The sequence below is a fragment of the Schistocerca nitens genome, chromosome 7 (assembly GCF_023898315.1).
Source record: "Schistocerca nitens isolate TAMUIC-IGC-003100 chromosome 7, iqSchNite1.1, whole genome shotgun sequence".
NCBI classification, from domain to species: Eukaryota; Metazoa; Arthropoda; class Insecta; order Orthoptera; family Acrididae; genus Schistocerca; species Schistocerca nitens.
This window is the reverse complement of record NC_064620.1, coordinates 178,673,517-178,696,016: the sequence shown is the minus strand read 5'-3', so window position 1 is coordinate 178,696,016 and position 22,500 is coordinate 178,673,517. Positions and strand designations below refer to the sequence as shown.

Here is a 22,500-nt window from a genome sequence, read left to right as displayed (position 1 = left end):
AAGGTAGGAGACGAGGTACTGGCAGAAGTAAAGCTGTGAGTACCGGGCGTGAGTCGTGCTTCGGTAGCTCAGTTGGTAGAGCACTTGCTCGCGAAAGGCAAAGGTCCCGAGTTCGAGTCTCGGTCGGGCACACAGTTTTAATCTGCCAGGAAGTTTCATATCAGCGCACACTCCGCTGCAGAGTGAAAATCTCATTCTGGAAACATCCCCCAGGCTGTGGCTAAGCCATGTCTCCGCAATATCCTTTCTTTCAGGAGTGCTAGTTCTGCATGGTTCGCAGGAGAGCTTCTGTAAAGTTTGGAAGGTAGGAGACGAGGTACTGGCAGAAGTAAAGCTGTGAGTACCGGGCGTGGGTCGTGCTTCGGTAGCTCAGTTGGTAGAGCACTTGCCCGCGAAAGGCAAAGGTCCCGAGTTCGAGTCTCGGTCGGGCACACAGTTTTAAATTGCCAGGAAGTTTCAAGACACAGTTAAATGAATGGATGTATTCCGAATGGTGACGTGACTGGGACGCGGGAACAACATTAAGGCAAGCCCGTGTGTTTTTCACAAGCATCCGTCAAGCACTTCCAATAAATTACACGAACCCCTCCAAATCTATGATGCACTTTTTGACAGGACAAGGTCCATATCCTGTGTTTTTATTTCGAATTAACAAAATCAGGGCACAGCCGTGCAACTGTGGATTGTTGGATACAGTTGAACAAATACTGAATTTGGACAGGGAATAGACATAACATATGATAGCCTGTAACGAGTAAAAGTGGAAACTGCTTGATAGTCCAAGCTAAACCAGATGATTATCAAAATACAGGAAGACTCGAGCAAGAGTGAAAGCCAGTAGCAGTCAAAACAGTTCATCAGGAATTACAAACCGCCACGTTTTACCAGTTACTGCAAATTCAGCAACATCATTAATAGTAAGAACAAGATCAAGATGGTCCCGGCGGAGGTTCGAGTCCTCTCTCGGGCATGTGTGTGTGTGTGTGTGTGTGTGTGTGTGTGTGTGTGTGTGTGTGTGTGTGTGTGTGTGTGTGTGTCCTTAGGATAATTTAGCTTAAGTAGTGGTAACCTTAGGGACTGATGACCGTAGCAGTTAAGTCCCATAAGATTTCACACACATTTGAACATTTTTTGAACAAGATCAAGACACGATCTTTCAAATGATGTGGCAAGTTAAGAGTCTACGGAAGATAGCCACTATTAGCAAATGACAGTTCAAATAGTCAAATTTGTGTGAATTCCTATGGGACCAAACTGCTAAGGTCATCAGTCCCTAGACTTACACACTACTTAAAGTAACTTATGCTAAGAACAACACCACACACACACACACACACACACACACACACACACACACACATGCCCGAGGGAGGACTCGAACCTCTGGCGGGAGGGGCTGCGCAATCCGTGAAATGGCGCCTCAAACCGCGCGGCCACTTCGAGCGGCTGACGTTCTTGCGAGTATAAAATAGGTAGCAGGGATGGGAATCCGCTACCGTGCTCTTCCACGCCATTCCGGCAGAAATGGCTTATGGTGAGTCCAGTGGAAGTGGGCTGTTGGATGCTGGTATTGCGCCACTCTGACGATGTGAAGGCAATACCTGATAGCAAGAAAGCTACCTGAAGGAAGGAGTGTGGCTTATGCGGGGCTGCGGCCCTAAACGCTTGGCCACCACACCTGCAGACGTGCAGCACGGGCCAGCCACGACCCCGGCTTGACTTCGGGCGATCGCTTGTTAACAGAAGATGCGCTGGGCTCATTTCCTCCAAATCAACCGCAGCCACTACAGCGTCAGGAAGCGCGAGCCGTACCAATATGCGGCGCGCATGTCGCGGGAAACAGCGCTACAGTCGCAGGCACCAGTTCGCTTCCGCGCGGTTTCCTGTCCACGTGATACCGTGCCAGAGAGTCTCCACTGACAGGTATTTAGGTCGCCGGTCATCCTGTCGGCGGCCAGCACCTCCTGGTACAGATATCTCAGACCCTGCTGTCCAATGTCACTACCGCTCACGGGACGACACACAAGTACACTGAAGAAATAAATGAACTGTAATTCACATTACTGTTGCAGTAAACACTGACATACATCCTTCACCCCCCCCCCCCCCCCCGAAGTTAGCGGATCGTTCGCTGGCCAGTTATATGCCGGACTCCAGATCGACCATGAGTCCTCCCGACACTACTTTAGCGACTCAACGCCTGCCACTGCAGCTGCTGCCCGGCAGACCGTGCTTTCTCGGCCTCGTCGTGAACTCCAGCCGCTGGACGTCCATCAGAGGCTCCCGAGGGCTCCACTTACCTGAGCATGCGACTTGATTGCCCGCGAGCTCATAGCCTAGTGAGACCGTGTCGTTATTCATCCACGACACCTCCCTACCCAACGCCCACGATAAAGACTGTACACTTCGTCATGGTAAGCATTGCTATGCATTGTGTGCTACATCACGTATACTGACTGCCATAGTTTTCGTATGCTGGCTGCCTGAATAAAAAGAGCTTGACCCATTGAGTGGGCGAGCTAAACACTGATAAGCCATCTGGCTCATGTTATTATTCTACCCAAAATTAGACGGTGGCAAAGCATGGACTCCCTACTTGCAGGGAGCCATTGATCTGAATGCATAATGGAGGAAAGGTGGTAGAAATCGCGACACAAATAAAATAGTTAGAAACTAACACAAAGAGATTCCCAGAATGAAATTTCCACTCTGCAGCGGAATGTGTGGTGATATGAAACTTCCTGGAAGGTTAAAACTGTGTGCTGCACCGACACTCGAACTCGGGACCTCTGCACTTCGCGGGAAATTGCTCTACCAACTGAGCTACCCAAGCATGACTCACGAAACGTCCCCACAGCTTCAATTCTGCGAGTACCTCGTCTCCTACCTTCCAAACTTCACCGAAGCTCTCCTGCGAACCTTTCAAAACTATTATTCCTGGAAGAAGGGATATTGCAGAGACACAGCCTGGGGGATGCTTGGGTAGCTCAGTTGGTAGAGCACTTGCCCGAAAAGGCAAAGGTCCAGAGTTCGAGTCTACGTCCGGCACACAGTTTTAACCTTCCAGAAAGTTTCATATGTGTGCACACTCCGCTGCAGAGTGAACATTTCATTCTGGAAACATCCCCCAGGCTCTGACTAAGCATGTATCTTCTATATCCTTTCTTCCAGGAGTGCTAGCTCTGCAAGGCTCGCAGGAGAGCTTCTGTGAAGTTTGGAAGATAGAAGACGAGGTACTGACATAATTGAAGCTATGGGGATGGGTCGTGAATCGTGCTTGGGTAGCTCAGTTGGTAAAGCACTTGCGGGCGAAAGGCAAAGGTCCCAAGCTCGGATCTCGGTCGGGCACACAGGTTTAACCTTCCAGGAAGTTTCACAAAGATATATGTTCTGAAATTACCAAAGAACAACGCACTGTTGACTGAAGAAAGCCTCCACTGCCCTATATACAGTCACAGAATGACATATAGAGAGAGCATTGACCTGTAACTAAGCAAATACGCAAACAGTTCGGAGTGAGAATACTGAACCAAGAGAACTAGGTTTCGGCAACAGAAAGGGGGTGGCAGATTTCAGTGAACCTTAACGCATAGCTGACGCTGCTGCCGTCCCGCAGTAACGCGAAATGCTTGCGATCGCCAAACGACCGAAACTGCGATCGATTCGGAGTATCATTACTGGACTGTGTTCGAAGTAACGAACCGTTAAACTTTGCCGCAGCATGACGCAGCGTATCTACCTACAAGACACAGTCGCGGGCGAGGCGGCAGCTGGTGGCGTTCCAAGAAGATGTTGCAGAATGGGCAAGAGCGGCGCTGCTCAGGGTTTAGTTAGCTGGTCGGCACCTCACACTAGTGTGCCTACGTCTGAAAAAAGTAGTTCCGGTGCCAACTCGCTGGATGGTCAAGAGACTATTTGTAGCCTGCTGGGCCATAGAACTCGTCGCTTGTTTTCTGCACCAGAGGTTTCCTAAGCTGGCGCAGCCTCGCCCGTTGGGACGGCGGGCTTTTCATTATCCGTGCGCGCTTCAAGACCATGAAGACGCTCCGTTTGAACTTGTATCTTCTTCACTGTCGCCGCCATATTGACCTATTCATTAATTCCCCTCAGAATAACAGCATGCGAAGCCTATTTACAAATTTTACTTCCTCTGAACATATGGAATTATTATTACAGAATTTCTTTCGTTTCTCTAATTATTTATGTGTTTTAATTCGCGATTGAATCATTGAATACTTTGAAATAAAATTGATATGCAAACTATGGGTAGAGCAGTTGTTTGTTCCCCAGCAAAAGATCCCGAATTTTTCACATGACTTCATATTCATTAATGACTTCTCGACTCATCCTTTGTTTCCGGGCTTGCGCGACCGCCCACGCGCTCGTCACAGCACGTCACGTTCTTGGAAGGGTTCTTAGCTCGATGTCTTGTAACTGTCAAAGACCAACGTTTCATTTGGATTCAAGTCGTGTGGAGATTCGTTCCCAGAGACTGTAGTGAGTTGTGTTAACAGTCAACAAACAAACAGTTGTTATTGCTTCATGTGTATATTAATTCTGGCCGCTTACACTAACCACAACGAGCTGAACTAGGAGGAACGAATATTTAGAGTTTAATATCCTATAGTCTAAGACGTCCTTTAGGGACAGAGCACGAAGCTCGGGGTACGTAAGGATGGGGAGAAAAATCGACCATATACTTTACAAAGGAACCATACCGGCATTTGCCTGGGGGCGATTGAGGGAAATCACAGGAAACCTAAATCTGGATATGTAGACGGGGATTTGAACCGTCGTCCTCCTGAAAGCGAATCCAGTATGCTAATTACTGCACTACCTCGCTTGGTAAAACCTTTACTTGACATGGCGGTTATTTCATGTTCAGAAAAAAAAAAAATTCACGTCGGAAAGATTTTCAGTGAACTGCATAATTTATAAGGGGACAGGGCAATCAACAGTAGTCTGACTGCAAAAAATTGTGCAGTTACAGTAAATACGAGGGTTGGAACTTAAATAGTGGCAACTATTTATTCACAACCGATACAAAAGATTTACATGTTTTCACCTGTTACTGTCCTTCAAAGTAGTCACCAGCGTTGTGTAGAACCCGTTGACAGCGACGTGGAAGGCATAGTAAACCGTTAGCAGAGCCTGTTCTGTTGATGGTGCGAATGGAGCGGTCTAAAGTTATGGTGATTTTCGTGTACGACTGTGATGGTGTTATCCTAACGAATTACGTTTCTCCACGGCAGGCCGTCAATGCACAGTATTACTGTTCGTTTTTGGAGCATCACCTGCGACCAACTTTGCGGAAGAAGCGGCGACACTTTCTGCGCAACCCACCCAGCTGGGGTTGCTCTGTTCGGTCGATGGGAGTGGTAAGAACTGTACCGTCCACCATACTCCCCGAACTTAAGCCCTTGTAACTTTGATTTGATTCCGAAGATGAAGGAACCATATTGTGGCATTCGCTTCAGAACTGTTCCAGAGATTCGACAGGCAGTAGACCGCTCCATTCGCACCATCAACAGAACAGTCTCTGCTAACGGTATACTACGCCTTCCACAGCGCTGGCAACGGGTTCTACACAACGCTGGTGACTACTCTGAAGGGCAGTAACAGGTGCAAAAAAAATGGCTCAAATGGCTCTGAGCACTATGGGACTTAACATCTGTGGTCATCAGTCCCCTAGAACTTAGAACTACTTAAACCTAACTAACCTAAGGACATCACACACATCCATGCCCGAGGCAGAATTCGAACCTGCGACAGTAGTGGTCGCGCGGTTCCAGACTGTAGCGCCTAGAACCGCTCGGCCACTCAGGCCGGCTAACAGGTGCAAACAAGTAACGCTTTTGTATCGGTTGTGAATAAATAGTTGCCACTATTTAAGTTCCAACCCTCGTAGTTATACTTTGTTTTTCTTGGACAGATAAGTATACATTCTAAGTGCTGGAGCACTCGTTGCTCCAGAAATGCTTTGATAACATGTACATATAAAAGTGTATGTATGTACGTTCCACATCTCCTTCTAAACCACTGGATTGATTTCAACCAACGTTAGTACAAATATTACTTACTGTTTGGAAAGAGGTATATGAAGCGACTAGCAGACAGGCTGTACTCGTAAAATTGTCGGCTCTCAGATGTGTATTCCACTCCTACTGGTTCTCGAGACGAGAGTTCTCCATTCTACCCGTCACCATGTTTTGTAGAACGCAAGCATCACGTGGAATGGACGCGTAGTAGGAGTGCGTGGGGAATAAGCAGATTATCCTTTCGCTTAGTGTTGTGATAATAACGTGATTTAGGCCGTATGGGGTATTATCAGGTCTCCATAACAAGAGTCTGCATGCCCACCTGAACAAATAACTTATTCGTCGGTACGTACCACCAAGTCAGACAATTATCTAGCAGCTGAGGGGTACCGGTAACAAAATTTTATGCGTGTAGAATAAAGATGGCCGACAGCAATCGCACTCACTGGCACAACGAGATTTTTTCACTCTTCTCTGAAGAGGCTCGATCTTGGTCCCAGGTAATTTCTTTACATAGAGAACCTTCGCCTATTTCTTGACATCTTCTTATCCACATTTTCGCAATTTCCTCTGAGATAGTGTAATGTTCTCTAATCTTTGCATGCGCACACAGGTTTCGAACTGATTTCGAATATATGCAGTCGTTCAACTTATTGTTATTGACTTACAAATTGATTCTGGCAATTTCGTCGTAACCGTGTAAAATTTTCGTACTTTCAGAGCCCAGTGCCACCTCACGATGCAGTTCTTCATCGATCCCTCATTTCCATCATTCCTGCTGCACCATCTTCCACGCACAGTGCACACTAGAAACAGTGCTAGATCTGTATGGTCCTCTCAATCACCCACGCATGTACTCTTAATTATAATGCTAGTATAGTCATTGTTTATTCAAGCTAATAATGTAATCTCTTAAATATAATTGCTACTCAATTACCGATAATGAAACAACAAACAACGCTGGTTGATTGGTCGCATGCACCGCCGCAATCTGCAGATGAGCTGGACCGTTAATTTGATGTGTGAGTTAATTTTTTGGCGTAATTAATAACTGGCAGTACTTTGTGCTGTGATATGCTAACGAAGAAAAGAGCGAGCAGACGCCCAGCCCAAACCTCTAAGGATAGAAGCTTGAAATTTGCAGGGGGTTTTGATCTTACATTATTGGCGTCGTTTAAGAAATGCTTTTTAGAAATTCCACCCCTATCAGGGGGAAGTAGTGGATGAAACGCTATATTGAAACTATGTTGCTACTGCGGCAATTATGAAGCTAGAATTATGAAAACTAATGTTTGGTTTCTCAGTAAGAAATAAAAAATACGTGTTTCAGTATCTTTGGATATTCAACCACTAAGGGGATAAAATAGTGGGTGAAATCTTTTTTGAAAATAAATAACTATGAAGTAATAATTAAAATATGTTGAAAGCTACATCTATGAAAACTGGTATCTCATTTTTTGGTTAGAAATAAAAAATACGTGCTTCAGTGTTTTTGGAAATTCAATCGCTAAGAGGGTGCAGTAGAGGACGAAAAATTTTCGCAAATTATTTCGATATATTAAGAAATTCTTAAACCTACATCTATGAAAACTGGTATTTCACTTCTCGGCTCGAAATAAAAAGATATGTTTAGGCAGGATATATCTATGGAAATATTACCACAAGAACGCAAAAGGCATGATAGCAAAAACCTTGGGCACCAGCTACCAGAATCGCTTTTTCGTCAGAAGTATTCGCAAAAGACTATGCCCCTATGGCCATAATTAGCATGAAAACCTTAGAAGATTTGCAATTTGTCAACAACTTAAAAATTCGATTAACGGAAAAAAAAAATTCTGCAGACCACACAGTTCACGCAAGCAAAACAGTGGGCGCTAAGCTGGCTACGTAGAATTCTTTAGAATTTAGTACATCAGTACAATTATCACTCCACTTACAGTGACGGACATGGAAATCGTTACATCATGAGTCAACAGTCCTAAATTTATTAAACTTTGCGGAGATATACATCACAAAATGAATATTAAATTATTAAACTTCTTTCCGTTTGGAACCGATATCCATCAACATCAGTGTGAGATATGATGCCATAGGAAAATAATACACTATTATAGTCGTTGTGGCATGGAAGATAATTTCTTGCCATTCCAGATCCATACATGGTGTCCGTTCATGAAGACTGCAAGCTGAGAATTGGTGGGAAAGTATAAGTCTTTCCTTTGCATACCAGACATGCTCTATGGCTGACAAATCAGGGGTCCAGGTAGTCTGGGATCGTACTCTCCACATCGTGCTCGTATGGTAAACTGCAGTGTGAGGTCTTGTATTAACGATGTCAAGCAACAATATCTGTAGCTGTTTTGCTTCTTGCTTCGTTTCATTTTTATTGTAACTCAGACAATGGGGGTCACCCAATTAATTTTAGGAGTTCTTTTGTTTGTTTGTTCTGCCGCACCATTATAGCTGTTGAAAATGGGGGTTGATTTCGTTCAGTCATCTGTACTGGTTCATCAGTTCAAAAGTACCTGAACACCTGGCTGAAAATGTCTTACAAGTTCGTGGTGCCCTTCATCGGTAACACTGGAATTCAGTGTGGTGTTGGCACCCCATTAGCCTTGATGACAGCTTCCACTCTCGCCAGGCATACGTTCAGTCAGGTGCTGGAAGGTTTCTGGAGGAATGGCAGACCATTCTTCACGGAGTGCTGCACTGAGGAAAGGTATCGATATCGGTCGGTGAGGCCTGGCACGAAGTCGGCATTCCAAAACATCCCAAAGGTGTTCTATAGGATCAGGTCAGGACTCTGTGCAGGACACACCATTCAGGGATGTTACTGTCGTGTAACCAATCCGCCACAGGCCGTGCATTATGATCAGCTGCTCGAGCGTGTTGAAAGATGCAATCGCCATCCCCGAATTTCTCTTCAACTGTGGAAAGTAAGAAGGTACTTTAAACATCAATGTAGGCCTTTGCTGTGATAGTGCCACGCAAAACAAGAAGGGGTGTAAGCCCCCTCCATGAAAAACATGACCACACCATAACACCACCGCCTCCGAATTTTACTGTTGGCACTACACTTGCTGGCAGATGACGTTCACCGGGCATTCACCATACCCACCCCTGCCATCGGATCGCCACATTGTGTACCGTGATTCGTCACTCCACACAACGTTTTTCCACTGTCCAGTCGTCCAATGTTTACGCTTCTTACACCAAGCGAGGCGTCGTTTGGCATTTACCGGCGTGATGTGTGGCTTATGAGCAGCTGCTCTACCATGAAATCCGAGTTTTCTCACCTCCCGCCTAACTGTCATAGTACTTGCAGTGGATCCTGATGCAGTTTCGAATTTCTGTGTGATGGTCTGGATAGATGTCTGCCTGTTACACATTACGATCCTCTTCAACTGTCGGCGGTCTCTGTCAGTCAACAGACGAGGTCGGCCTGTACGCCTTTGTGTTGTACGTGTCCCTTCTAGTTTCCATTTCACTATTACATCGGAAACAGTGGAAATAGGGATGTTTAGGAGTGTGGAAACTCGCGTACAGACGTATGATGCAAGTGACACCCAATCAGCTGACCACGTCCCAGCCGGCCGGAGTGGTCGTGCGGTTCTAGGCGTTACAGTCTGGAACCGCGTGACTGGTACGGTCGCAGGTTCGAATCCTGCCTCGGGCATGGATGTGTGTGATGTGCTTAGGTTAGTTAGGTTTACGTAGTTCTATGTTCTAGGGGACTGATGACCTAAAATGTTAAGTCCCATAGTGCTCAGAGCCATTTGAACCATTTGTTTGTCTAATGACTACTGAGGTCGCTGATACGGAGTACCTGGCAGTAAGTAGCAGCACAATGGACCTTATATAAAAATGTGTGTTTTTGGGGGTGTCAGAGGAAGAGGAAGCAGGATTCTCAGGATGATTAATAATTATTATTCATTACTTCAGCAGTGACTAAACTGCAGAACTGGACCTGACTGACAGACTTCTCTACATATTCTAAAAAATGGTTCAAATGGCTCTGAGCACTATGGGACTCAACTGCTAAGGTCATAAGTCCCCTAGAACTTAGAACTACTTAAACCTAACTAACCTAAGGACAACACACACATCCATGCCCGAGGCAGGATTCGAACCTGCGACCGTAGCGGTCGCGCGGTTCCAGACTGTAGCGCCAGAACCGCTCGGCCACAAGCGGCCGGCTCTACATATTCTAACCTGAGGGAAAACCGATTTACTATGAATCTAGGCATTAGAATCTCCGCCCCATCTTGAGTTCATTCTTATCCTAATCTTCTACATATGCTAACAAGGGAACCTCCTCATCGCACCCCTCTCAGATTTAGTTATAAGTTGGCACAGTGGATAGGCCTTGAAAAACTGAACACAGATCAATCGAGAAAACAGGAAGAAGTTGTATGGAACTATGAAAAAATAAGCAAAATATACAATCTGATTAGTCCATGCGCAAGACAGGCAATATCAAGGACAATGTGAGCGTAGGTGCGCCGTGGTCCCGTGGTTAGCGTGAGCAGCTGCGGAACGAGAGGTCCTTGGTTCAAATGCTCCCTCGAGTGACAAGTCTACATTCTTTATTTTCGCAAAGTTATGATCTGTCCGTTCGTTCGTTGACGTCTCTGTTCACTGTAATAAGTTTAGTGTATGCGTTTTGCGACCGCACCGCAAAACCGTGCAATTAGTAGACGAAAGGACGTGCCTCTCCAATGGGAACCGAAAACATTTGATAGCAAGTTCATAGGTCAACCGATTCCTCCACAGGAAAAAACACGTGTGATATATTCTATACGACACTGGTGACAGCATGTGCGTCACATGAAAGGAGTATGTTGTCGACCCACCTAACTTGTACACTTGGCGAATGGATAAAAAGATTCTTCTACCTTGCCCGATTTAGGTTTTCTTGTGGATGTGATAATCACACCCAAAAAAGTGATGAAAACATAACAGTTTGTCACATAAACTGAAACTAAAAAATTAAACTTTCCACTCGAGGGAAGGCTTGAACCAAGGACCTCTCGTTCCGCACCTGCTCACGCTAACCACAGGACCACGGCGCTCCTCAGCTCATATCTTGCGCATGGACTACTCAGTTTGTATATTTTGCTTATTTTTTCATAGTTCCACACAACTTCTTCCTGTTGTCTCGATTGATCTGTGTTCAGTTTTTCAAGGCCTATCCACTGTGTCAACTTATAAATAAATCTGAGGGGGGTGCGATGGGGAGGTTCCCTTGTAAGAGGTAAGGGTACGAATTTTTTTCCATGATGAATTACGAACATCCATGGTTGTAGTCAACCGTCCATACGAAAGTGGCACATTCAAACATTCGAGACGGCAGAAGACTAATTTGGTGTGGATATGGGAAATCGGTGTTTCATCATCTTTCTTAAAGTCAAAATATGACACCTGTAAGTCTGCATTAGAGAAAGTAAAAAAGAAGAAAGGGAGAAAGAGTGAGAGAGAGAGAGAGCATGGAAAGTTAAGAAACAAGGAAAAGAAAGAAGGTGAAGATAAATGAGACAAGACACTTACGCGAACGTTGTGACCACCTGGTTCATTCGCAGGTCCAGCAGCTTGAGGCTGTCATCCCGCGTGCAGGCCAGCAGGTACTTGCCATCTGCAGAGGAAAACAAAAACAAAACTCCAGTTATGAGGTGAACTTAGAACTAAGTAGCAACTTCCACTCTGAAACTTAGGCTCCCTCATATTACTGTGTCCAACTACACTGGTCGACAAAGTTAAGGAAATACTGGAGAGAAATACATGAAAATAGGTATGGATGTAGCTTATTGTGGGAAAGTCACTTGTACAAAACAACAATTCAAACGCCATTGATGTCCGCGGTTCGTGGTCTAGTGGTTAGCGTTGCTGCCTCTGGATCACGGGGTCCCAGGTTCGATTCCCGCGCCGGGTTGGAGATTTTCTGTGCCCGGGGACTGGGTGTTTGTGATGTTCTAATCATTTCATCATCATCATCATCATCATCATCATAATCATCATCATTCGTGACAGCGGCTGGATCGAACTGTGTAAGAAATTGGACTGCGAAAAAGTTGGGACTTTGGACGGGCGCTGATGACCCCACAAACCAAACATCATCATCATCAAACGCCACTGATTAGAATGAGTAATGGCTATGAGTCCAATGTGGTCCAAATCAAAGGTTCCAAAATGGCTGTGAAAACTTTACTAGTGCGGTTTGTGGTCGCCTGGGACAGACAAGCAGCATGCAGTGGGCATATTGTTGACAAGTGAGTTCAAGAGTGTCTCCTCTACCGCGGTTTTTAACTCAACAGTGGTTCTGGGTGGGAGGGAGGGGTAGGGTGTTGCAACTGCCCTCCCAAGATCATCCCAATCGCTTTCAATAGGATTCAGATGTAGTGATTAAGGCGGCCCAAGCTATATGGTGCACATCCTCGCTTTGCAGATATTCATTAACCATTCGGGCCCTGTGTGGTCTTGCGTTGTCGTCCACAAACATGAAATGAGGGCCAACAGCACCTCTGAAAGGCTGAACATAGGGCTCTAGGCTCTCCTGTCTGTACCTCTGGGCCTTCAGAGAACCAGTATCAAACACACGGAGTGGTGTGCAGGTATCGTGCATGATCCCTGCCCAACTCAGCAGTACACCTCCACCACCACATATGACCCTTTCCGTGGTGTTGCGGGGATGGTATTGTGTCCTACGTTCGCTCTATATGAAGACCCGTGGAGAATCGGATTCTAGACTGAAGCCGGATTCATCTGTGGAGACAACATTAGCCCACAGATGCTGTGTCCACTGTCTGTGTTGTATGTACCATTGCAAATGCTCCCTTCTGTCGGAGGGGATGAGTGAGATGCACACCGCTGGTGTGCTTGCACACAGTCCTGTCTCATGGAAACTTCTGGCAACTGTCCAGTGGCAGCAGTGAGGCCACCAGAGAATTGTGCGGCTATAAACGTACTCTGGCTCTTATTTTTTTATCTCACAATACTTTTATGTTTTCACTATAAAATCTGTATCACATGCATCTATAAACTTTGAGAAGGATCATAGATTACTTTCAGTCCAAATATGACAGTCGTTCTGTTCTTTCCACCGGATGGAGTAAAAAAATATTTTTCTTCAAAATTTCTTGTAAAGTTAACTTTTATTTTTGTTTTCGTAGCAGGTGGAACAAATTTCCTTTTAGCAACTGCACCATCATACTGTACACTAAATATAGAGATGTATAATATTGTTTCAGAATTTTTACTGACATTTGAAATTATCGCTAACTGAGGTGACCTTGAGGTGTCTGTTTCGTGACGGCCGCTGCATAGGCCGAGGAGAACCTGTACATAGGCCTGCAAGCTGCCCGGACCTCACCCCATCAGACTTGGGGCTACATCAAAGCCGAGCTGTGTTCTGCCCCTGTTGACTCAGAGGAGGAACTGGTTGCCAGAATTCTTGCAGCAGCCACACAAATACAGAACAATAAAGCAATTGGAAATATATAACACCGTTTTATTCTCAATCACACACAATAATCTCCTGCACACTCGGTACTCCAAGAATACGCCTTTCCGACACTTGGTTGCGTTGCGAAGTAGGTTTGTTTTTGTCTCCATAATTATCCCTATTAGTTTGGGTGCTGAATTTTTGAACGACCTTTATATGGAATAGGGTCGGTGAGGACTGCACACCACAGCTGAAAAAAAATGTTAAAATATTACACAGAAGAAAGACTGATTTCCTAATAAGCTACCTGTGTATTATTTAACTGCTGATCACGTGGTACTCGGTTCCAGCTGCAGGTGGCCCCTCTAACGGCTTCCAGGGGCAGCAAAAATTTACTTTCAGTATTTCGTACAATCATTGACCGAATTTAAAATTTTGAAATGGGTCCTGTTCTACGCTTTAAGACGTATAATTTCACGTCAAAGTTCTCAAACAGAAGGAATTACAGTTATAAACCGTGTATATGTCTTGAGGCAGGGTAACTCACTGGGCACAAATACACAGACTATATCATACAGTATTCGAGAATAAGTACACTTAGCGACTTCCAACAATTTTACACGTCTTAATTTCAAACCTTTACAAAACATTTTCTCTCCGTCCCCCCCCCCCCCCCCCCCATACAGACACACATATGCACATACAAAACAACGAACGGAAGATAGTTTATCGCTTACTACATTGTCGCTGTTCGTGCAGTATGACTGCAGCATTAGGCACAATGTGTTAATTTATTACTTCTTTACTAATCACTTTATTCGCAACACATTTTGCAGACAGTATCCGCATATACCTTTAAATTTGCCTACACAAATATCTTTTTACGATATATAGCTCAGGGGCTGTGACGTCATAAACATTGAGATGCTTGAAAAACACATTAACTCATTTTTAAAGTAATCAAACGTTTGCAGCTGTGTACAAGGTAGTTCGATTCCTTAGAGAAGCGGGGCTGGGGCGACACTGGTCCTTAAGAAGGTGCTATTACGTGTTGGTCACTACATCTGCGTGCACAGAAATGATTGTAGGGACTCAACCCATAGTTACACAGGGCAGACTTTGCGGTCTGACCTAGCTGGTTTCCTTACTCCTCATTTAGGCGTAATTAAGGGCTGTCCACTCAATTCTTAGAAAAACCACATTTTTCATAAAGTATAAGGCTATTAATTCAAACAGATAAGCCTTCAATTCATCTTTGAAATTTTACTGGCATAGTACGCGCATTTTGCTTCTTACCACTTTTTTTTATATATGGAAATGATAAGTCGGCTTCCAGATCAATTTTTTGGACCGACTTTGACCGGATGGGACGGAGAGAAGTGGAACAGTAGTAAGAAAATGAACTCATATTCGGGATGACGGCTGTTCAAACTCCGTCCAGAATTCAAATTTAGGTTTTCCGTCATTTCCCGAAATAGCCTACGGGGAGTACCGAGTCGGTTTCTACGAAAGGGTAGTAGGTCTAGTTTCCTTCCTTACTGTGCTCCAATTTGAGCTGTGCTCCGGGACGAATTCTCTTGCTGTCAAAGGGTCATTCACATCCACTAAGAGCCACTTGATAAATTTTTGTGGTATTCAATCCTTCGATTGAGGATTTATCTCTGCTCTACTGCCCTACATTTTTATATATATAATTTCAGGGATGTCTGAGTTTTCTATCTGTAGGTATAGAAATGAACCTTCAATAAGAGTCACTGAGGTGATTCTTTTTGCGCTATTTGGATTTATAAGAAGTTTCAGCGAGGCCTAATTCAGAAGCACCGCCCCAGCACAGGATCACTGTTCATCGATGACGGTAATCTGCCCCTCGGTGCAGGAATCAAAAAGAAAGAGAGGCATGCTTTGGTCCTCCGTGTAGCTTTTAACGTACATTGTGTTCACAGCCTATTTCGAAGCCTACGGAAGCAGCTGTCTCATGTTTATCCGGCGGCACAGATAATAAAGATTTACGGTCGTTCTCTCAGCAACCATTTTTCCTCTGTTTCTCCAGTAAAACTCACCTCGTGAAGACCGAGAAAGAAGAATTAGGTGTGTCGCCATCGTTTACCAATCCCTCCCGCACGTTACACTCGTGCTGAGGGGCGGTCGATGAGAGTCATTTGTCTGACTTATAACTGGCCCTGGTTACACAAAAGGGAAATCACAACAACGTCTTTCGCTTTTTCTAACGGTGTTAAGCAATGAAGATAAGCGGAAGGGCTATCATAAAACTGTATATAGAGGTGTGTTCAAAAAGTAACGGGAGTTTACATTTCTGGAAATAATTTTATTTATTCGTCCACATTAATGTTACCTCCTTCAAAGCAGTCCCTATTAGGTAATATACACTCATGCCAGCGCTTCCGCCAATCCCCGAAATACTTATGGGACTATATCTTTGCGACACCACTTAACTCATTCAATAATGCCCTTTTAATCTCAGCTTGTAAATCGAGGGACCTTTAAGGTCCTCTTTATTTATGCAAACAGAAAAAAGGGATATGGGACCACATCTGGCGAATATGGAGACTGAGGTATCGCTACAGTGTTGTTTTTCGCCAAAAATTCGCGAACAAGCAATGAAGTGTGAGCAGGTGCATTACCGTGGTGCAAAAGATAAGGTTTTTTTCGCCACAAAGTCGGGCTTTTTTTCGGATTGCTTCCCGCAGACGGCGTAGAACTTGCAGGTAGTACTTCTTATTGAGCGTTTGATCTTTTGGCAAGAACTCTTGATACACTGCGCCGTTAAAATCGAAGAAAATAGTGAGCAGAACCTTCACATTGGACCGCTCTTGCTGGGTGTTTTTCAATCTTGGCGATCCAGACGACGTACCCGTACGCCCATGTTTCGTCACCTGTCATGACACGTTTCATTAGTTCTGCGACCGATCAGCAACTCCAATTGGTCGCTGTTTTTGCTCTAAATTCAACACCTTTGGCACAAATTTTGCTGTCCCAAGTTTCATACCAAAAACATCCGAAAAGATTTCATGGCATGAGCAAGCTGATATGCCAGCATCATCAAGAATCTCTCTGGTTGTGATTCGGTGATCGTTCATAATCATTTCTTTCAATTTTGGCACTTGTTCATCGGCTGCTGATGTGCTCTGGCGTCCAGAACGTTCGTCATCTTCAGTTTCTTCACGACCATCTCGGAAACGCTTATGTTTCTCGTAGAGAGTTGTTATACCAGACCCACCAAAAACAGTATTCAACATTTCTCAAACTCTGTTACATTTTATTCCATTTTTATAGCAAAATTTGATTCCAATTATCCGATCCATTTTTAAAACAAATCAGTGCTCGCCACTCGTTACTAAATAGATATAACCTCCTTGACAACTGATGACAGACTAATCATCCAATATGGCTACCAGTGTACAATACGTTCCCAACATGTTTACCAACATAACAAAGAAAAATCGCGAGAATCGGACTAATACAAAGTGATAAATTAAAAAAATTCCCGATATTTTTAACACATTTCTTAGACCAACTGTTTACTAAAATACTACACAACAGAGTGAAAATAAAACTTGAGGAGATACTCAAAGACGAACAGGTAGGTCTCAACAGTGGGTAACCAAAAATTACGCTTGTTTATTTAGCATATTTAAGGATCTCGTCGACAAACTTCTCAAAAATTTAAAGTTGAAACCAACAATTGATATTACGAAGCGAAGAATGTAGTTTCTACAAATTCAAGCGGAATAATAACAGCGAGAAAGTAGATTAATATATGGCAGCATTTATCATCTACGTAAAGTTTTCATTCTTCTTATGTTCCTGGCCCTTTTCTTCAACTTCCTGTCTACCACTTTTCTGACAGACGTCGCAGAAAGTGAAAGGGTTTCTGAATATGCCAGAAGAAACAAGAAGGAAGTGTAGAAGAAATGATCGTTCTACAAGCTAAAGGCAAAATAAGATATAGAATAACTGGCAAATCAGATGGGCAGGCAGGACTGCACAGGATTGGATAACAATAAACGAAACTATGAAGCTACCAACGACAAAAACTGTAAATTATAAAGATATGAAGGAGGTTAACTAACGACTAATCAGAAATGCGTACGGCAGCAGAGGCAACACAAAACGAGAACTACCTTGGAATTCCAACGTTCGGAAGACAACACTTCTGTTTTGTATGTAGTCAATCGGAGAGCCATTTATACACAAGAGAGAAACTGTTAGAATTCGAAATTTATTGTTACTGGACAATTTTAAAATGAAATTAACAAATAAGTTACTAATTTAAAAAGTGACAAAAAACTAACGGAAGAATGACACACGTGGGAAAGTCTCACCGTGAAATGACACAAGCTGATGGGATCAGTCTAGACACTGACACCCCAGCAATTTGCCGATAGATAAAGGAAAGAAGAGAACATTAGGTTTTAACGCCACGTAGATGACGAGATCATTACGAGCTTGGATCATATAAGCACTAAGAAGGATAGCGGCCATTTCCTGTCCAAACGAACCATACTGTCAATCGCCGTTATCGACTAACAGCAGCCTTGGAAAGGCTAATTCTCAACAATTGGGCAGGAACCGAACTCCATCCGAACTTGAATCCAGTGACCTAACTCTGCACTAAATAGTTTTGTTTGGCAGTGGTGCAGTAACAGCGTACAAGAAATCAAATCCTGGAAAGTTACATACTGTTACTGGACAATCCAAAGAGATGCCTTATTGTTGTTATGTACTTTAAATGATCGATTTCTAGGTATACACTTTCATCTTAGCTGAAACGAAATACTGATGAACATAAAAGCGACCCAAAAAGTCACCAAATCGGCAAGGCACTTCAACGTTTCGGCTGAGTTAGACTGTCGCAAACACTTCTGAAGCCGAAACTTCACAATTTCGAAACCGATCATGGTAGTAAACTACCATCAATAAAGCAGCTGAATGAATTATACAATAGCAATACACGGTATCCCCTTTATCTTGACCATGCAAAATAACTACAAGTAAAATAAAAATTATCTGAAGCAAATGTTGTTCAGGTAGTAGGGACACATTAATCAACTTTACTTCCTTTCATGTAACTTTGTTCGTCACGAACATATGAACAGCATCAATTCTTCTTTCAAAATTTCACTCTACATATTTTATTCGGTAATCCACTTCATCTTAGCAAGATCCGTTCGAAAACGTGTCACAGCGTTATTAAAAACGTAACACATAATTGTTTTTGTCTCTACTGTACTAGCACACTGTGCAAGTAACTAGAGTGCTAAGTTACATTCTCCACAGATGAGCACCATTGCTACCTCCTCTTCGTTGGTGCATATTGTACTCAGATAAACCTTCCGCTGAAGGCGGTTGACTGAATGACTGTCGTGCATTTTCCTTGTGCTTTCATTTGTCTCCTGTCAACTGCAGCAAGTGGACGAGTTACGTTACCCTGGGTTATTTGCAGTGTTTGCCAGTGCGGGAGAGTCGAAGTCAATTTTGTGTAACGTTTTCAATAGCGTCATATAAGCGTGAATGGCACACTGTGGCGCGTTAACGAACAAGTCTTGAAGAGAGTAAGCTGATTATCAATTAAAAACGTACTGGGTTCAAAATGGCTCTGAGCACTATGGGACTTAACTGCTGAGATTACCAGTCCCCTAGAACTTAGAACTACTTAAACCTAACTAACCTAAGGACATCACACACATCCATGCCCGAGTCAGGATTCGAACCTGCGACCGTAGCGGTCGCGCTGTGCCAGACTGTAGCGCCTAGAACCGGTCGGCCACTCCGACCAGCAAACGTACTTGGTGTTGTTTAAAAAAGACGTATTTCAGTTCACGTCTTCGTAACAAACGAAGAGGCTGTCATGCTGATTAATGTCCCCTTAGTAGCTAAACAACTTTTCTTGATACATTATCTGGACAGAAAGTTATTTCCAGCGGTCAAGATAAATGAGAACGCCGCGTCTTAAAGGTGAACGCACGTAAGGTCGCATCCATGAAGATTGATCTACCTACCAAAATAAATGTTACAATGGTTATTGGAACACCTGGGTGCACCATCACACAGAGAAGAACAGGCTGGGTTTCTGTGCTCGCAAAACGTAATGAATCGCTTAAGGCAAATGTCGGGATTGTTCGTTTGAAAGGGCACGGCCGACTTCCTTTCCCATCCTTCCCTAATCAGATGGGACCGATGACCTCGCTATTTGGGAAAGGATGATAGGAAATGTGTTGCGTCATCAGGGAGTAGCTTCCATGGTCCTACAGGGAGCTGTGGAGAGTAAAATCTGTAGGAAAAGAAAGACAAGACACCCAACAAATAACTGAGGCCGCACGGGGCAAAAGGTACTCTGAGATTAACAGGTTGGGAGGAAGTCGTGGCGGGTCGCTCCAACCAGTCAGAGGACCGATGAAGGAGAGAAATAGGAAATCAGGAGCTCTTGATTGTTTCGAAATACCTATTTTTTTTCTGAATGCTGCCCTACCTGCGAATTAACGAGCTACGTCTGGCACTGGTTGAAGTGAGTGCTCGGCTTACCTTTGGAGATGTCCAGCGAGGTGACCTTCCCTTGCAGCAGGACGCCGTTGGAGCCGCACTCGGTTCGCGCGTCCCAGAAGCGCAGCCTCTGGTCGAAGTGGCCGCTAATGATGGTGGCGCCCGAGCCGTCCCACGTCACCAGGTCGTTGCAGATGGAGCCGGCGAATTTCGTCTCCACACCTTTGCGGACGACGAAATCATTTACTTATTTGTACAGCATAACATCAGCTACACACAAAGTAAAAATACATTAACGATTAATAAATACTGGTGTCAGACAAGGTAGCAACTTATGATGATGATGATGATGATGATGATGATGATGACTGGTTTATGAGGCACTCAACTGTGCGGTCATCAACACCCATATACATTCCCAATCTGAACACAATCCAATCTCGCCACTTTTCATGAATGATGAGGACAACACAAACACCCAGTCCCCGGGCAGAAAAAATCCCCAACCCGGCCGCCAGTCGAATCCGGACCCCGTGATCCAGAGGTAGCAACGCTAACCACTAGACCACGAGCCGCGGACGTTAGTAACTTACTTCCATTGTCCTTTTAATTGCATCTTAGGAAAACTGCGAGAATTTTGAACGAAAAATTTAAAGGAAAAGTATTACAGCTCACACCGAGGGGAAAGACTAAACGAGTAGCTGTAATTGCCAAGCGTTTGCAGATGACTTTGCGATGTATTTCGAAAGCCAAAGAAATGCTGGAATACAAATAAATCTCATGCAAGAACGGTCAACACGTCACGTGTAAGAACTTAAGAAAACGTAATTTGTATCGAATATAAAGAGCGCTCCAAAACTATCAAGAACAGATCTTGGAGCAGGATAAAAGTTAAAGAAATTGAAATATTAGCGGGAAGTAATCCAACAAAACAGTGTAGATATAACTTCTATACAGAAAACAATACCTGAGGTAGAAACAGCTTACGGTATATTTAAGCACAGCTACGATAAAAAATGATTATCTAAAAACTTTAAATCGAAATATTAGAGTACAGTGTCGCAGTTGGAACGCCTACATGCTACATAATGCTTAGTACTGAATTATAAGCTTGAAAAATTATAAGAATCAGGTAGAAGAATCGCAAGTAAATATTAGGTCGATTTCACAATTTTGGAAATTAATAAGTAACAAGAAATTTATCAGAACACAGAAAACACACCATGAGAAAGAAGAAACAGGCTGATATTCTTTCGGAATATTTACAGAATGCATTACAAAAGACTAACAAAAAGAATTTTCAAATATCTTTACGGGAAAAGTTAACAACCAGTTGGGTTCAAAAGGTGGAGAAAGGCTCTGAAACAAAAAAACCTAGGAGAAGAAGTGTTGTAACCGGAAGGTCCGTTGCCAGCGGTCAACACCTACTCTCTTGTGCTGTAACGTCAGAGACGAAAATTGAGAAGGCTATGTGCTATGTGCCCTATGGTGCTTACACCTGTGCTGGACTCTTCCATTCTAGGAAATCCTCGGAAAAAAGAGAAATGCCAAGGAACCAGTACTGAAGTTCAGTAGTTTCGTATGTTCTGACTCTGAGCGTACGCAGCTATACAAGAAGGACGTCGATGGTGCAGTCAGTAGGTACTGCCAGTGTTAACTGCGGGGAGACGAGACGTTAAAATACAAAGTTCTGGTTCACTGCACGGAAATCGACTATCAGTGCTTCAGCGTACCTATCACTGACGCCGAAGGAACTGCCTGAAAAAAAAAAAAAAAAAAAAGAAATCCCGCATGAAGTTTTATACGCTAGGATCTGTCTTCTTCGTCTTCCTCTTAGCTGGCGATAGGCGGCCACTCCGCATGACTGATTTCCGACAGCATCACTGAATTACCCGAAGTCCGCTCGTCTCCCTTCGTGTGTGGTCGCGAAAGAAGGTTCCTTGGCTTTTTTTAGTATAAATCAGTGGTAGTCAGATTGCGGCCGTATCAAGTACTCGCGCGGCCCACGTTTCTGAGACATATTTTATAATAATACGTGTCTATCAACTAACAACTAAGACCTGGATCATAAAAACATCATCTAAGGTTAGTAGCTTCTTAGGAGTCTAGTTGTACTGCTCAGTAACAAACAAACGTACTTACTGAGACAGCAGAATTTCAAGATTTAATTTTCATTGATGTAGGTGAATTCCGCCGTGAGCTAAGTAGAGTTACCTCACAGGCAAAGGGGCAAGTACAGTGGACACTGTGACGTTAAGACATCTGAGAGGTGGAATGTCTTATTGTTTGTCTTGCTGTTCTGACGACTCACGGGCGAGAGCTGCTATGGTATAAATTTTGACACGGAAGTAACATGGATTCGTGAATGCGTGTTACAGAGATGATCTTGAAATGCGGTACTTATTTGCAGCAACTATCATTAAATTAATTAATTAAATATCTTATGACACAGCGCAATGAGTAGAAGAAAAATAACACTGAAAATATTTAGTAAGCATTTGTGGTCGTGACTCATTGCATAAT

At 43.8% G+C, this 22,500-nt stretch overlaps 1 protein-coding gene across 3 annotated transcripts in view; it reads right to left on the bottom strand.

Moving 5' to 3' along the window:
• Window positions 1-22,500, bottom strand: part of LOC126195163 (autophagy-related protein 16-1-like) — a 651,919-nt gene that overhangs the window by 31,552 nt on the left and 597,867 nt on the right. For all 3 annotated transcript variants that reach the window (XM_049933673.1, XM_049933674.1, XM_049933672.1), the window contains exons 3-4: window positions 20,020-20,199; window positions 11,586-11,670 (exon numbers count right to left, since the gene is read on the bottom strand). In XM_049933673.1, coding sequence (XP_049789630.1) covers window positions 11,586-11,670; window positions 20,020-20,199 — 265 coding nt within the window. The remainder of the gene's footprint in view (window positions 1-11,585; window positions 11,671-20,019; window positions 20,200-22,500) is intronic.